This window comes from Vipera berus (assembly GCF_964194415.1).
Source record: "Vipera berus genome assembly, chromosome: 10".
NCBI classification, from domain to species: Eukaryota; Metazoa; Chordata; class Lepidosauria; order Squamata; family Viperidae; genus Vipera; species Vipera berus.
Window position 1 is genome coordinate 18150013 of NC_138213.1, and position 18227 is coordinate 18168239.

Here is an 18227-nt window from a genome sequence, read left to right on the forward strand (position 1 = left end):
GTATGTGTGTAATGTGAAAGAGAAAGACACACACACACACACACACACACACATGAGAGAAGAGAGAGAGAGAGAGAGAGAGAGAGATCCATAGAGGAAATTACACTTGGTTACTTAATTCAACCAAGTGGCATTTTCACACGGCAGGTCAATTACCAGTTCTCAAAAGTTTCTATTAAAAATTATCCTGTTTCACTTTCGACAGCTCTTCCGCTTTGTTAGATTCTTCCCAAGAGGGAAAAGTCATGCCTTAAAAATTAATTACTTAGCACTTGGTCCTCAGTTGAAGCAATTTAGCATAAGTACGAGGAATCAGGATTACAGACTAGACTGAAGCAGACCCTGGAGGGCAGCGAATAGTTTTCCAGTGTAAATCCCAAAAGTAGCTGATAAAATGTTGGCATTTATCACAGGGAGAACTAATTAATCCTTTATTTATTTATATTTTTTGTCATCTTAGTCGCTTATTATTACCTTAGCAGAGCCCGTTGTTTTCTTTTTTCTTTTTTTATAAAGAGTTTTACAAAAACAAGATTTTACAATATATCCCCAAATCCCCCCCACCCCAAACCCGCCCACTTCCCCCCCACTTCCCAGAGCTAAATACAGGATTATAGTTATAATAATCATATTCTAAATAAGAATTATCCATAATATACAATTAACCAAATTCATAATGTGCTTTAACTCCCCTTTAACATAGATACATACAAAATACCAACACTAAGATCAATAACAATATCCCTCTAAAATCTACTCATAAGCTAAATGGAACTTTTTAGTCCCATATTTGTTTTGAATATAATTTATCCATCTCCTCCAAACTGAAATATATCTTTCCTGTGAATGATCTTTCAGATAAGCAGAAATCTTAGACATTTCTGCAAGATTCGAGACTTTAAGCACCCATTCTTCTATAGTAGGCAAACTATCCTTCTTCCAATATTGTCCCACCAGTAACCGTGCTGCTGTTATCATATTCAACATCAAATTGGTTTCTTTAACATCACAATCTACAACAATACCAAATAAAAACAATTGCGGAGAAAACTTTATCTTTCTCTTAAAAATCTTTTGAATGTTCCACCAAATTTTGTTTGTTTTCTCATACCGCACTGGGTGATTACAATTTGGGCATATCCAGGGGGTAACGGAACAATTTGTAATTGTGGGTTTGTAAGTCGAGGGTCCCTTTGGGACTGCCGCTGCTGAAAGGGTGCGTAAAATAAAAGGGTAGTGTTCTCGTGGGGGTAACGACGTTGCAGGTAATCCTTGACTATGGTCACAACTGAGTCCAGAATTTTGGTTGTAACTCATTGCAATCATAAGTTGAGGCACCCCGTGACAGGACCAGATTTTTCAACTGTTTTTTATGGTGGTTGTTAAGTGAATCCCATGGTTTTTAAGGGAATCATGCGGTCATAAGGCTGAATCAATGCTACGAATGGGTGGCATTCATTCATTCACTCAATGTGCCACCCATCTCATAAGGGATGATTCTGGCTGCTTACAAACAACAACAACAAACAACAACAACAACAACAACAATAATTGCACCCAGGGCGCCTATTACTATTGGTACTACCCTTGTTTGCCTCCTGACCTCACCGAAGGTCTTCAAGAAAAGATCAGGCAGTCTTTCTAGACCTACAAATAGAAATAGCTTCTCACAGCTTCTGGAGGCAAGGAGTTCCCCTGGTTAATTGTTCTCACTGTCAGGAAGTTTCTCCTTAGTTCCAGGTTGCTTCTCTCCTTGATGAGTTTCCATCCGTTGCTTCTTGTCCTGCTTTCAGGTGCAATATCTCAGTGTTCCTGAGATATTGGAACACTGCTATCATGTCCCCCCTCATCCTTCTCTTCCTTAAACTAGACAAACCCAATTCCAGCAACCGTTCCTTGTATGTTTTAGCCTCCAGTCCTCTGATCCTCTTTGTTGCTCTTCTTTGCACTCTTTCTAGAGTCTCAACATCTTTTTTACATCGTGGTGACCAAAACTGGATGCCGTATTCCAAGTGTGGCCTTACCAAGGCATTGTAAAGTATTAAAACCAGTAGATACTAAAATAGTAAAACAGTGGATAACAATTATAATAAAGTTTTGCGAAAAATTGGCAAAAAACATTGCCAGTTGCAGTCATGTGACCCCAGGAGTCAGAAGTGGACGGTTTGTGCTTTACTGACTGTTAACAGTTGTTAAATGACCAGTCATAAGTCAAGGACTTCTTATACTCAAGAGTGGGCAAAGAGGTACAGGTAGTCCTCGATGTACAACAGTTCATTTAGTAACGAGGACCCAGATTGTTGGGGGCAATAAGCTGACTCTGTAATAATGCCGCTTGGGGTTTGTGTGAAAGCCCTAATAAGCAGGCATATACATAGACTGAAGGCTACTGCTAAGCTTGTAAGCCGCCCTGAGTCTTCGGAGAAGGGCGGGATATAAATGGAATTAAAATATAAAATATAAAATAACCGTTCACGTGATCCCCTTTTGTGACCTTCTGGCAAGCAAGGTCAATGGGTAAAGCAGTAACAACCATGTTACTAACTTAACAACTGCAATGATTCGCTTAACAATGGTGACAAGAAAGGTCGTAAAATGGGGCAAAATTCACTTAACAAATGTCTCACTTAAGAACAGAAATGTTGGGCTCAATTGCGGTCGTAAGTAGAGGACGACCTGTAATTGGTTCAAACAATTGAACAAATATTGTCGTGCAGTTTGCAAAAGGGAAGCAAAAGAGAGATGCTTTGCAGCAGCAACGGAGAGCAAATGGCCATCTTTTATACTTTCCTTCCTGTTTCCTGGACTGTTTCATTCTGAGTGTCTGTGTGTGTGTGTGTGTGTGTGTGAGAGAGAGAGAGAGAGAGAGCGAGAGAGAGAGAGAGAGCGAGAGAGAGAGTATGTGTGTATGTGTGTTCCTTTCTGAAGTTAGGAGGATATTCACACCTCACCCACACTCCGTCTCATTTCTTCCTTGGACATGGAGGGTAATTCTTGACTGCCACTCAAGCTGTTCCCTCATTAACAACCTTGAGAATTTCTATTTGATCGTAAATTGATTTTCTTCTGTGAATAGGCAGGCGGGATTGTTCTTCATAGAAAGAATATTAATTTCATGGGGGAAAGACAAACTTGCATTTAGCCATCACCATGTATGGAGCTGGACGGGGGGGGCACACAGGGAGGGGTCAGTTTTATGTGACAGGATACGGCGTCTAAGGACAAGGCCTGTTTGCTGTTGCTTCGGCTTCAAAGGACAAAAATAATTTCACAATCTCTTAGATGCTTTCTCCTCCCTCTTGCAGGATTTGTTTGGAAAATCAGATCCATTTCTGGAGTTTTATAAACAAGGGGATGACGGGAAATGGATGCTGGTCCACAGGACAGAGGTAAGTCATTTGTAGCGGGTGGGGCCATTATTCCGTAAGATGGTCACTTTGTATAATTTCAGGGTTTTTTTTCCAGCAAAATACTACAGGTAGTCCTCAACGTATGATCACAACTGAGCCAACATTCCTGTTGCCAAGCAAGACAGTTGTTAAGTGAGCTTTGCCCCGGGTTAAGACCTGTCTTGCAACCGTTGTTAAGTGAAGCATTGCAGGTGTCCTATTAGTAACACGGTTGTTAAGTGAATCTGGCTTCCCCATTGATTTTCCTTCTCAGAAGGCTGCCAAAGGGGATCACGTGACCCCGGGATGCTGCAACCGTCATAAATACATGCCAGTTGTCAAGCATCCAAATTTTGGTCACGTGACCCCGGGGATTCTGCAGCAGCTGTAAATGTGAAAAATGGCCATACGTCACAGTTTTGTAACTTCAAACGATGACTAAACGAACTATTGTAAGTCGAGGACTAATTGTAAAGGGTAAGCCCACTGTGGGAATCTCACAATGAGACCGTAGATGCCTTCAAAATATTCCAGTTGTTATCAGCTGCTGCCATTACGTTTTCTAGATATTCGGGGACACTCAACAGAGTCCAATACATTTGTGAAAAACATCAACTTCTGGGCCTTGAAATTCTCTTAAAGTGGCTGAAATAAATTATGATATAATGATTACTTGCGAAATACACACATCATGTAAAAAGGCCATAATGGGGTGCACATAGTGTGTGTGTGTGTGTGTGTGTGTGTGTGTGTGTGTGTGTGTGTGTGTGAAAGTGAGAGAGAGAGATTTAACAAGTTATTATCCTCTTTGCTCAAATCTTGTCTCCTAGAAGCCTAACGGCTGCCAATCTGTGATTCACTATTACAGTGCAAAAAACCAACAACAACAACTCGGCAGCACAAAACTAACAATAGTTTTAAAAAGCGCAAAGAAAACGCTCACCTGTCCCCATCCCTCAAATTTAGGATATAGTTGGCTCCATCCAGAGGAACATAAGCATAGAAGAATCAATTTGGCAGGAACCTTAGAGGTCATCTAGTCCAACCCCCTGCTCAGGCAGGAAACCCTACACCATTTCAGACAAATGCCTGTCCAGTCTCTTCTTAAAAATCTCCAGTGATGGAGCGCCCACGATTTCCGGAGGCCAGCTGTTCCACTGGTTAATTGTTCTAACTGTCAGGAAATTTCTCCTTAGTTCTAGGTTGCTTCTCTCCTTGACTAGTTTCCATCCGTTGCTTCTTGTCCTGCCTTCAGGTGCTTTGGAGAACAGCTTGACTCCCTCTTCTTTGGGGCAGCCTCCCCCAAATATTGGAAGTCTGTTATTATGTCCCCCTAATCTTTATCTTTATTAGACAAGACATACCCAGTTCCTGCAGCCATTACAGCAAGCAAAACTGTGAGTGGTGATTGTTCTCACTGACAGGAAATTTCTCCTTAGTTCTGGGGTGGATCCCTCTTTAACGATCTTTGACATTCTCAGCCCCTTGGCATCTTTGTAGATTGGGGCATCTATTGTGGGTCTTTTTTTATTGAAAAGTTTTACAAAATTTTAATAATAACCCCCCCTCCCCATCAACCCTCCCCCCTTCCCTCCCCCCCCCTCCGACTTCCCAAAGCAGAATACAGGGTATTACATATTAGCAATCTGATGCAAACATATGCTAAATTGGAATGTCATAGCGAAGATCACTTTTATTTTATTTTATTTTATTTTTATTACATTTATATTCCGCCCTTCTCCGAAGACTCAGGGCGGCTTACAAGCTTAGCAGTAGCCTTCATTCTATGTATATGCCTGCTTATTAGGGCTTTCACCCCCCCAAGCGGCATTATTACAAAGTCAGCTTATTGCCCCCAACAATCTGGGTCCTCATTTTCTTGCAATTGTTGCAACGAATCCACAAGGCACCGGATTGCATCATTTGGAAAGATGTTTGGCCTCAGTCCACAGGGTGCCTCACGCAAGGAGGAAGTTTGTTTCCATTGTTCCAGAAAGCCTACTGAAGCAGCAATCTTGCAAGGAGTGGTGTCCTCACCCCAGCAGATAAACCATCCGGGGACATCCGGCTAAAGTTAGCCACCATTCGGAAGTCAGGACTTGTGTCCAAAGAGACCAAGCTGGGAGAACAAAAGGGACCTCTGTTCTAAAATAGCACACCTACGATCCCCAGGGCCTTCTGTTCCCCAGCCTCTGCTGCACACGTAGCACGGTTTTAAGTTGTTTTTACCACGCCTCTTTTTAACAAGCCCCATAAGGAAACCATACACATGCCTGTACATCCATCGTGGTTCATAAGGTTTTTTTTTTAAAAAAAACAGCCCACAAAGCAAGACTCAGAATTGAGAGAGAATTTTTATAAGAATCGACCAATACATTTCAAAAGACATTGCATGACATTGAGTGAAGTTGTTTAGCGCAAAGAACAGCAGGCTTTAAAGCAGGGGTGTCCAACCTCGGCAACTTTAAGACCTGTGGACTTCAACTCCCAGAATTCCCCAGCAAGCATGGGGGCGGAAGCTTAACAGAATGAGATCCAAATTTGAAATAAGAAGGAATTTCCTGACTTATGGAAGCTCCTAAGCCAGCTGGCTCAGGAATTCTGGGAGTTGAAGTCCATGAGTCATAAGAGAGCCAAGGTTGCCTACCCCTGTCCTAAGCAGTGAGAGAACCTGTCTCCTGACCTCACCGAAGGTCTTCAAGAAAAGATCAGGCAGCCAATTATTCAGGATCATGACGATTCCTGCACTCAGCAGGGAATTGAACTAGCAGACCTGAAAAATCCCTTCCAAGCCTAGGATTCTATGAGCTTTAGAGAACTTGAACATTTTACAAGTCTCGGGTTGGACAACTTTAAGACTTTTGTACTTCAACTCCCAGAATTTATTTTTATTTATTTTATTTTAATTCCATTTATATCCCGCCCTTCTCCGAAGACTCAGGGCGGCTTACAAGCTTAGCAGTAGCCTTCATTCTATGTATATGCCTGCTTATTAGGGCTTTCACACACACCCCAGCGGCATTATTACAAAGTCAGCTAAATTGCCCCCAACAATCTGGGTCCTCATTTTACCTACCTCGGAAGGATGGAGGGCTGAGTCAACCTTGAGCCTGGTGGGATGCGAACCTGCACTAATTGCAGGCAGCTGGTGTTACTTAAGGAGGCATTAGCCCACTGCTCCACCAAGGCTCAATAAGAATTCCCCAGCCAGTCCAATAGTCTGAAAGTTGCATACTCTTGGAGTAGTATTTCCTAACAGACATTATCCAATGAATTTGGATATTTTTGTTTTTTTAAAAAAAACCAACAACAACAGGTAATTCTAAATATAATTGCCAAGAGAGAGTTTATAGGGCCTCTTGTGTCTGTTGCAACTCCTTAGGGATGTTGTGTGTCTTTTATGTTGGACTGCATTGAACAGTGTTGAAGGGATTTAACACTGGGCACACGGTCCGGAGAAAGAGGTTCGTGGTTGTTGTTTTTTTGCTGTGATTTGAGGCAAAGTGTTTAGCTATTCCCTAAAGTTTCCTGAGCAGCCTGAAATAACCTGCGTCTCTCCTTTGATTCCTACTTTTTTGTGCAAAAGATATTTCTTTGAGGAAATTCTTTCCCCCACCCCTACCTTATAGAATTTAGAAAATATTGGATGGAATCCATTACGAATGGTTAAAAAAAAGGGCCAGCAACAGTTTAAGCTTCACCCCAAAGGTATAGTTTGCAAATCGGGGAAGGAACAGTGCCTGCTCTGGGCAGACACTACCCCGAGTACTTTGTCTGGCAGAGCTATGTGTTGAGTTTGATGGGTGGCAGAGATTTGAGCGAAGAGACATTGTGCAAAATTTTATCTACGCTGCTTTAGGTAATGGCTGCTGATAAAGATTCAGGAAGCGGTGATGTGTACAGATAGCTGCAAGCTTTTTATCTGCTCTTTAGAATAGACTAGGTTGCCAGAATTATGAATGCTAAGGCTGCTTTATTATAAGGTGACAGTAACAGAATTGGAGATAGGACGAACATAGGTCTCAAATGGAATAGGGCTTCCTGCCTGAGCAGGGGGTTGGACTAGAACAGAGTTCCCCAATGTTTCTGACTTTGTGTGTGTGGGGGGGAGAGGATGGTTTTGTGTGAGTGACCAGCAAATGTGCACACGTGTGCAGCTCCATTTGCGTGAGCGGTGTGCATGCACGCCTGATGCTCACTTAAGTGGAGCGTGCATGTGCTCGGCCGCTGCTCGCGCAAGTGAGGATGCTCGTGCACTCCCAAGCCGTTTCTGCGGCCCAGTTGCAAACCCCTCACAGCCCAATAGGAGGCCGCAGCCCACAGAGTTAGGGACCCCTGGATTAGAAGACCTCTAAGGTCCCTACCAACTCTTGTTATTCGGTTATTCTGAATTTTGCAAAATGGAATGCGTTTTCCCCTTTCTCACTTTCTCAAATTACATTTCTACCCTGACTCGGAGCTCTTCCTCCTGTTCCTCAGAGTTATTCCAACTGCCCATTCATTTCCCTTCATTGTCAGTAAAAGGGCAGAGGAAGATGGTTAGGGAGACATGAGGATATATTGCTTCTGAAGAAAGGAATTCCAGTTGCTGGAATTCTTGTAACTTTTCTTCTCAGCCCATCTGGCTAAAGAGAACCCTGTCCGTGTTTTCTTGGGGAGCAGCCTTGTCTGCAGAGGATGAGGTCGAACGAGGAACGTTGCAGAACGGTGCTTCTTACACCCTACTTCTGTAGAATCTCACAGCGGAGTGCATAAAAAATATGTCTACTCCCTCCCCTGGTCCAGACATTGTTATAGTATTGACATTAATAGAATATCCAGAGCCAGTTTTGCCAGCGGTTAAGGTACCAGGCTAAAAAGCAGGAGGAGACCGTGAGTTCAAGTCCCACCTTAGCCAGGAAAGCCGACCGAGTGACTTTGGGCCAATCACCAGGAGACTCTCGTGTTCAAGTCCTGCCTTAACTATGGAAGCCAGTTGGGTGACTTCGGGCCTGTCCTTCTCTCTCAGCCCAACCCACCTCACTAGGTTGTTGTTATGGAGAAAATAGGAGGAGGAAGATGTGTTGGGAGATAATGTTCACCACCTTGAGTTGTTTGTAAAAATATTAAAGGTGGGAAATTAAATAAACTAACAAATAAACAAACTGGAGTTTTTATTATCTTGCTGGCTTTTTCTTCAAATTGCAGGTAATCAAATACACGCTGGATCCTGTATGGAAGCCGTTCACGGTGCCTTTGATATCTCTGTGCGACGGGGACACAGAAAAGCAGATCAAGGTACCGTCCCCTTCGTCATCTTCCATTTCAGACCTCCACTGTGGTTGAGAGATAACATTTTTATTAGAATATCCGACCCCAACCTGGAATGCTCCTTTCTGTTGAATTTTAACTTCCCCAGGCTTCGTGGTCTCCATCCATGCTGGCTGGGGAATTCTGGGAGTTGAAATCCACAGCTCTTAAAGTTGCCATGGTTGGACACCCTTGTTCTAGACCAGGGGTAGGCAACCTTGGCTCTTTTATGACTTGTGGACTTCAACTTTTATGACTTGTGGTCCTCAATGGAACCGCATCTACATGGGAGGAAGTGTGTAGTGGGGTGCCCCAGGGCTCTGTTCTGGGCCCAGTGCTCTTCAACATCTTCATCAACGATTTGGATGAGGGGATAGATGGGGAACTCATCAAATTTGCAGACGACACCAAGCTGGCAGGAATAGCCAATACTCCAGAAGATAGGCTTAAAATACAAGAGGATCTGGACAGACTCGAACACTGGGCACTATATAACAAAATGAAATTCAGTTGTGAAAAAAGTAAGGTTCTACATTTAGGCAGGAAAAATCAAATGCACAGGTATAGTATAGGTGGTACCTTGCTTGATAGTAGTAACTGTGAGAGAGATCTCGGAGTCCTAGTAGACAATCACTTCAATATGAGCCAGCAGTGTGCTGCAGCTGCCAAAAAAGCCAACACAGTGCTAGGCTGCATTAACAGAGGGATAGAATCAAGATCACGTGAAGTACTAATACCACTTTACAATGCCTTGGTAAGGCCACACCTGGAATACTGCATACAGTTTTGGTCACCACGATGTAAAAAGATGTTGAGACTCTAGAAAGGGTACAGAGAAGGGCAACAAAGATGATTGGGGGACTGGAGGCTAAAACATATAGGGAACGGTTGCTGGAATTGGGTATGTGTAGTATAACGAAGAGAAGGGTGAGGGGTGACATGATAGCAGTGTTCCAATATCTCAGGGGCTGCCCCAAAGAAGAGGGAATCAAGCTATTCTCCAAAGCACCTGAAGGCAGGACAAGAAGCAATGGATGGAAAGTAATCAAGGAGAAAAGCAACCTAGAACTAAGGAGAAACTTCCTGACAGTTAGAACAACTAACCAGTGGAACAACCTGCCTCCAGAAGTGGTGAAGTGGAGTGGTGAATTCCTGACTCAGCATGGCTGGTTCAGGAACTCTGGGTATTGAAGACCACAAGTCATAAAAGAGCCAAGTTTGCCTACCCCTGTTCTAGACAATGGGAGAGCTTCTTAATGTCTAAATCGAGACTGTCAATGGATCATAATAGAACAAAAAATGATACATAGAATGTATTGGTCTCCATCGTGTTGGTATAGAAAAGATTAATTCACGAGACATTGATTGAAATTCACCCACCGACTGTTAATCGGATACTTGGTAATAGTTGTCCTACCTGTGGGAGAAATGAGCATCTTCGTGAATTTCTTCTCTTTCATAAGTTGGATGAATTTTTTTAATTCAGATGGGTCGGTAAAGTGGATGGGAATCCTGACTGTTCCTCTGCTTCTTCTGCCAGATTGTGTGTTATGACTACGACAACGATGGAGGGCACGATTTCATTGGGGAGTTCCAGACCTCTGTTGACACGATGTGCAAAGATGGCTCTGTGGTAAGCCTTGAAGGAAGGGCACATCTGGGGCTGGGAAGATGCCCATTGCCATTCACCACCACAGTTTGAAAAAGTTTGAATTTCTTCTTTTACCTCATGGTTGCCATTTAATTCTTCTCCTTTAATACTGTTGATTAGCACATAGGCCATGTCAAAGTACAGAATAAAACATAAAACATTACACAGTAAAACCATACGTAAAAGTGAAATACAAGAGGCAGATTAAATGAAAAGAATAAAATAATAGCAATGGCACTTAGACTTATATACTGCTTCACAGGGCTTCTCTAAGCGCTTTGCAGAGTCCCCATCAATCTGGGTCCTCATTTTATGGACCTCAGAAGGGTGGAAGGCCGAGTCAACCTTGAGCCAGTCAGAATCGAACTGCCGGCAGGCGGCAGTCAGCAGAATTAACCTGCAATACTGTATTCTAACCACTGCGCCACCACGACTCGGTATTATATTCCTTATATAATATAGTCCTCGGCTTACAACAATTCATTTAGTGGCTGTTTGAAGTTACAACCCCACTGGAAAAAATGACTTATGACTATTTGGCTTACTTACAACCATTGCAGCATCCCCATGGTCACCTGGTGAAAATTCAGTCGCTTAGCAACTGACTCATGTTTACGACGGTTGCAGTGTCCCAGGGTCACGCGATCACCTTTTGCAACCTCCTGACAGGTAACGTCAATGGGGAAGCCGGATCCACTTAACAGCCGTGTTACTGACTGAGCAACTTCAGTGATTCACTTAACGACTGTGGCAAGGAAGGTTGTAAAATGGGGCAAAACTCACTTAACAACTGTCTTGCCCAGCAGTGGAAATTTTGGGCTCAATTGCGGTCGTAAGTCAAGGACTACCTGCGTGTAGATTTCAACTGAACTATTGTAACCAAATAAAGGGCCACGTTATGTGTGATTCTTGAGTTCTGACTGCACATGAAATATGTTGCTTTAATGTGCAATATGTTCATTTAATGTGCAACCCAAGATAACCAGGTTCAGCTTACTTGGAGGAACTAAACTGAAAAGTCTCTTACGAGTCGCTATCTTGATGCCTGTTTAAGAAAAAATAGTGTCGCCCGGTTTTTTTCCCCTGATCTAATTTTCCTAAGTAAATCAATCTTTTTCAACTTCATTTCTCCTTCAGTGCGATTTTGTTTTGCGCTGGTTTGCTCATCACCAAGTGTTTGTGATGACCCTCATTAGCAAACATCTCATCTTCTGCTAAGACCGGGCTGGTTTTTGCCCAATTGAATCGCTGTCCTGATCTTCCGCGATTTATGATGAAAGTTTGTCTTGCCGACTTGCTCCCACAATCGTTTGGCGTTGGCTTTAGGAGTTCCGATTGCAGCCCGATTGTTATTCTGCTTCTCCCAATTATTTGTGGCCGGTGTCCTAATTAAATAGAGTAGAAATGACAGGGGGATAACTTCATAAGCCAGGGATGACCAGCACGAACAGAACTGTAAACCCTTTGTATTTTTTAAGATACAAAAGTGCAGTTAGAGATGCGGTTAGCAGTGATCCGAAATGGAATATTTTAAATTGATCTCTACCTCTCACGGCTGCCTCAAAGCTGCTTTTATCAAAAGGCAACTGGACTGGTTTTTTTTTCCTTGAGGAAGAAGAAGAAAACGCTTTGCTTTTCGTCCAAGAAGTTTCAGTTTTGATGCTGGGGGAATAGAAGGATAGATGCTGACAGTTGAGACTGGATGGTGGAGGGACGGAAGGATAGGTTCTGATAGGGTGGGGAGAGGGGAGAAATGGAAGGATTTTATATATACATACATACACACACACACACACACACACACACACACACACATACATACACACATACGTTTGCAGTCATCTGGTCATTAGCACTCTCTCTGAGAGCTCTTGAGGCCACTTGGGGGGGTTTATCTGTGTTGTGATTAAGCGTCAGCCTGTGGTTCCGGCAGCTGAGTCAGATGATTCTGAAGAGGAGGAGGAGGAGGAGTTTGGAGAGCCTTTGGTGTCAGAGGGAGGCTCTGATGCACTGCAGGACTCTCAGCCTGGCCCCTCCCATCTTGTTATTCGTCAGACTCAGCTGTGTCAGCACGAAGGATTGAAAGAAGATGATCCACAGCTGGCTCTGTTCAGGGACTCTTGGAGCAGGAGGCAATCTAGCAGAGCAGAACAGAGGAAGGCAATGAGGCAACTTGGGAGAAGGCAATGAGAAGTCACACCTTGAGACTGCTGATAAAAGGGGAAGGTGTGGGAGGTGCTGGTTGCTGAAGGCAACCGTTTGAAGATCTTCTGCTAGAGTCCTGGTCTGTTATTATTGTTTAACTCTTGTTTAACCTTTTGGTTTAAGTCTTGTTTGAACTTTTCATTTAACTTTTGTTTGAACTCTTTGTAAATAAATTTGGTTGGGTTTTTTCCAGCCTGTTGATTATAAAAAGGGGTTGTCCCTGACATTCAAACAGGGCCAGTCATAGGCTGGAATAGAACAATCTGTGCCCTCAGGATCACCTGTGTCCGGGGAGCAATTGGTTGTGGAATCTTCTTGGAACAGCTGCAAAGGCTGCGTTGTACACTGGACTTAGGCAGTGTCTTATCCCTCCCCCTCTGTCAAGAGAGGACTGCTTAGCATTAACATAAATGGCCTCTTTGACCCTTCTTTCAAACCAATCATCCTTTCTATCCAAAATGTTGACTTCGCTATCTTCAAAAAAGTGACCTTTGTCTTTCAAATGCAGATGGACCACTGAATCTTGCCCTGATGGGTTTGATCTCCTCTGTTGTGCCATGCGCTCATGAAGTGGTTGTTTGGTTTCCCCCAATCTACAGATCTGTTCGTGTCTCGCTGCAATGTATTGCATACGTCACATTGCTCCGCTTGTGTCTGTGTGTTTTATCTTTGGGGTGGATCAGCTTCTGCCTTAGTGTACTCTTGGCTTTAAAGTGTGCATGTATGTTGTGTTGGTTGAAAATCCTCCTAAGCTTTTCAGATATTCCTGCAACGTGTGGCATGACAGTGTTGCTACCTTTATTTGTCTGTTCTTTGTCTGTAATGGAAATGGTCTTGCTGGATCTTTTTTCTGGATTTGATGAAGGCCCAGTTAGGATAACCACAAGTTCTGAGGGATTCTTTTTTTCTCAGAGAAAAAAAAAAGTCTGGTTGCCTTTTGAAAAAGCACCTTTGGGACAATTATGACGTGGATGACTGAGAATCTTCACAGATATTTCACAGCGGTTTTCCCCCCCCTTAAGCACTACATGAGATCTTTATTTTCCATCCATAATTTTTACTCCTTAGTCCTTTGTTGTTCAGTCAGCTAATGTACAACTTTGCCTGCTTCTAATCTTTTTCTGTGATATGTTTTGTTGTAAGTTTTCTTCCAAGCCAAACTAATTTCCATTCCCACACAGCAAGTGTCTTTTTATATCAGCAGTCTAAGATGGTGGGCCACCTTCTTTCACAATTGGTGTGTTTGTGAACATTCCGTGGCCTTGTGATAAAGAGCGCATGGGAAAATTCCATTTTCAGTTGCAATGTTTGGAATTCAGTTTGTAGAATCTTCCTGATAGGTCTGGAAAAGTGGCTTTCTCATCACCTCTGGAGAGCCATTTTCAGCCAGAGAGATTAGATAAATCGTCAGCGTCAGGATTTCAGCAAAACCCTAAAGCAGGGGTGTCAAACTCAATTTCATTGAGGGCCACATCAGCATTGTGGTTGCCCTCAGGGGGCCGGGTGCGTATGGCCAGGGTGGGCGTGGCCTACTGGGTGGGCGTGGCTAGAGTGGGTGTGGCCTACTGGGTGGGCCTGGCCAGCTCTACATCATTCGCATCAAGGGTGCCTATGGGGGGGCCTGGGCAGGAGTGGGACAGATCTGAGGGTCTCTGGCAGAAGGAGGGTCTCTGGGCCAGGGCCAAGGCAGTGGGGGCCGTTCCCTCACTGTTTCCAGGATGGCTTCACGGGCCGCATGAAACCACTTTGCGGGCCGCATCCGGCCCCCGGGCCTTGTGTTTGACATGTCTGCCCTAAAGAGAGCTAAGGTTGTATTTCTACGTTACCCTTAAATTGGTTCTGGAACTGACCCCTTTTCTGGGTTTCCAATTCAACACGCTTTGTGTGCAAAACACTACAGCCTCACAAAAGTTAACCCATGTTAAAAACAAGCCAAGCTTTGGAGACTCATGAGCTCTCCGAGGTCCTGATTATGTTTAGTTGGGCCAAATCTTAGACCAGGGATGGCGAACCTTTTAGAGACCAAGTGCCCAAACTGCAACCCAAAACCCACTTATGTATTGTTGGGTGCTGGGTGGGTGTGGCCCATTGGGTGGGTGTGGCCCATTGGGTGGATGTGGCCAGTTGGGCAGGCATGGCCCATTGGGTGGGCCTGGCTGCAATGGTAACACGAGACGGGGTAGGACTAAAAAGTTCAATCAATCAATTCCAACTTTGTGAGATTATATTTTTTTTCCCATGAGAAGCTGAAATTGATTGATTGATTGAACCTTTTTTTTTTTGCACACGGCGACGGAGGCCTAAAGCGAAAAGGTTTTATAAAACCCAGCTGAAGGCCTAGGACTGGAGCGATGGCTCATGTGCCCACAGAGAGGGCTCCGCGTGCCACCTGTGGTACCCGTGCCATAGGTTCACCACCACGGGCTTAGACTCTCCCTTTGTTGTGAATGTTCTTGGTTCTTTGAGGATCTTGACTAAAGCAGGCAATGTGAGTTTTCATAAGCTAGTATTTTAGAATATTGGAGAACTCTTGGGGAGGCATGGTGAAGGTGGTGGACAAGGACTTGGGAGGTCCAGTGTTTTAGGCTGCTCTCAAGCCATGGAAAGTTCTGGGAGTTTTGAATCAGACCTTCCATCTCAGCTCAAGAGTCAGGGTGGGGTAGTGGTTCAAGTACAGGGCTGCGAGAAGTCTAGTCTCCTGTGTCCCAAATGTGATTTTTCAGGAGGCAACTGGACTTCCTTGTTTTTGTTTAAAGACATTTCCGTTTCTCATCCAAGAAGCTTCTTCAGCTCTGACTGGATGGTGGGGTACGGAAGGATTTATACTCCTTGCAGACAGCTGGTCATTTGCCTTCTTTTAGAGAGTCGTCGAGGCCACCTGGAAGCTTATCTGTTTCATCAGGGTCACCTGAGTAGTGCAAATGGGCGTGGAGCCTTCTTGGACCTGTTGAAAGGTCTGTGCTGTAGATTGGAGATGGGTGTCTTCAAAGAAGAAAAAGAAAGTCCAGTTGCCTCATGAAAAAGCACTTTTGGGACAACCATGACCTGGATGACTGAGAATCTCCACAGACATCTAGTCTCCTATCAACTAAGGCAGGGGTAGGCAACCTCGGCTCTTCAACTCCCAGAAGCTATGCTGACTCAGGAATTCTGGGAGTTGAAGTCCACAAGTCATAAAAGAGCCGAGGTTGCTTACCTCTGAACTAAGGCTAGGGTAGGCGGCTCAGGAATTCTGGGAGTTGAAGTCCACAAGTCATAAAAGGGCCACGGTTCCCCCAACCCTGAACTAAGGAAGTCCTAACTGGAAGATTGGGAGGGTCATTTCCTTCTTAGCCCAGTTTACCTCACAGGGCTATTGCAAGGAAATATTGGTAGAAGTGCTATCTTTACCACCTTAAGAGAAGGAAGGTATAAATTTTAACAACTAAATGAAATAAACAGATGGAAGATTACATAAACTGGTAACTAGCCAGCTTCCAGCCTAAATTCATGCGTAAATTCTTGAATCGGAAGCTAATGGAAAGTTCCACAATCTCATAATCTGGGTCACTTGAAAAACAGAATTCCTTAAGTGCTCAGAGGCTGGAAAAAAATACGCATCTCTAAATTGTTAAGAAAGTTCGGCTCTTTTGCAGAGACTTCAAGCGTCAGCAGATCTTTTGTCGAAATGACCGTTTGCAGTTATTACTCCAGAGCTGTTTGGAGGCTAGAAATGGCATTTTAATTTGGTCTTCCAGGCTGCAATTTGTTTACGCCTTCCTCAATCCTAGTTGGTGCTCCTGCGTAGGGAGCTTAAAAATAAAATGGATGCATGCATTTGTTTACCTCGTGAGTAATCACATCCTTCCTCATTCCGACTCGAAGCCCCACTGCGCTCATCTGCTCTTTCTGCGTTGGTTTCTCTCTCAAACTGACAGCGTCTAAATGTAGTTGCTGGCTGTAAATAGCTCAGGCAGATGTTCAACCGCTCTCAAGTTTCTGGGAAACCTTAGGGATGCTACATGGCCCGGCACTATGCTCTGGACTGAAGCCAACACACCTTTCTTGCCAACAAGCCTGCCCCCAGCTACCTTGAAGGGTTGCACCCAGAGATATGTGGATAGAAAGCATAGCAGGGGAAAGAGAGCAATCGAGGCACAGAGAGGAGAGACCAGGGGTCAAGTGAGGTCTTGGATGTGGTGGATTGTAGCCTGGATTCCCAGGAGGGAGGGGCTGCATCCCAGAAGGCGAAGAGGTAGCGAAGGGTAGATACAGGTAGTCCTCGACTTACGAACACAATGGAGCCCCAAATTTATGTTGCTAAGCGAGACATTTGTTGAGTGAATTTTGCCCCATTTTATGACCTTTCTTGCCACCGCTGTTAAGTGAATCACTGCAGCTGTTAAGTTAGTAGCACGGTTGTTAAGCGGAGCTGGCTTCCCCCATTGACTTTGCTTGCCAGAAGGTTGCAAATGGGAACCACGTGAGCCCGGGACATTTCGACCGTCATAAATACGAGTCAGTTGCCAAGTGTTTGAATTTTAATCACGTGACCCTGGGGATGTCACAACGGTCGTAAGGATGAAATATGGCCATAAGTCCCTTTCTTCAGTGCTGTTATAACTTCAAACGCTCAACTAAAATGAACTGTTATAACTTGAGGACTACCTGTAGTTTCTGTGGGAGAAAGAGGGTGACGATAGCTGCTCCCCAATAGCTCCCCGAATATATGTTTTCTGGTCCAAGTGGTCTGCCTTGAGCTTGGCAAGATTCCTGTCTGTAGGTGAGGAACAATAAAGGAAACTGCTTAGAAAAAACTGTGTGTCTCATCGGTTTTAGGGACCTGACATGCCCACCTTTAAGTTCAGGTGTAAATGACCTGAAGTACCTGTCATGGCACTAAAATGCCATGTGAAATACTTAGCGAGATGCAGATGAGCTGAATTGTGTATGTCGTCGTTTGCATGTGCAGCTGAAGCAAGCTACATCATGTCACTGTGACGTCTTCCCAGATTGCGACACAGACTGTGGTGGGGTGTTGCCTTCTTTGGCCTTGTGGTTTTGCCTTCCTTCTTATTGTCTTCTGTTGTGACAAGGTTGTAATTGTTGGGGGAAAAAATCCCTCCCATATTTTCATAAGGCGAAACTCTGGGCTAAGACAAAAACAAAACTTTGCAGGATCAGACCCTGCTCTGAATTACAAATTACCCTAATAATAAATTTCCCATCTGTGAAAGTTCAGCCTCTGATAAAATACGTTCAACATTGTTTATTAATTCAGTTCTTATCTATGGGCAGTCAAACCTTGCTCAGCTCCATTCTTTACTCTTGCTTGACTCAGAAGCCATGCTGAATTATTTTTAAAAAAATTTTGGGGTGCAAGAATTGCAGGGATGTGGCTGGTGGCTGGGACATCGCTGGATGATAGGTGGAGCCAGGATTCAAGACCTTTTGCCTCTTATAGAGTTAGTCCTCACATAGCAACCAAATTGGGACCGGCAAATCTATTGCTAAGTACCCTGGTCACTAAGCAAAACGTTACAGGAGTGCGTGCTGGACCTATGAGCTCATGGCCACTTTCACCATTAAGCAAATCATCAACGTCATTAAGTGAAGATGCCACATGGGCACAATTGGCAACTTCCTGCTGGCTTCATCTTTGACTTTTGCTTGTCAGAAGACAGCTGCGAAGTGCAAAAATGATAGGCATGTGA

The 18227-nt window shown here is 44.1% G+C and overlaps 2 protein-coding genes across 2 annotated transcripts in view; one reads left to right on the forward strand and one right to left on the reverse strand.

Annotated features, from left to right (window-relative positions):
• The window catches only part of PLLP (plasmolipin), a 286192-nt gene that overhangs the window by 144962 nt on the left and 123003 nt on the right, over positions 1–18227 (reverse strand). The window lies entirely within an intron of this gene.
• Positions 3155–18227, forward strand: part of CPNE2 (copine 2) — a gene marked incomplete at its 5' end in the record, with an annotated part of 40304 nt that continues 25231 nt past the window's right edge. Inside the window, 4 exons of the mRNA XM_081335678.1 lie at positions 3155–3187; positions 3306–3389; positions 8577–8666; positions 10219–10311. Coding sequence (XP_081191804.1) covers positions 3155–3187; positions 3306–3389; positions 8577–8666; positions 10219–10311 — 300 coding nt within the window. The remainder of the gene's footprint in view (positions 3188–3305; positions 3390–8576; positions 8667–10218; positions 10312–18227) is intronic.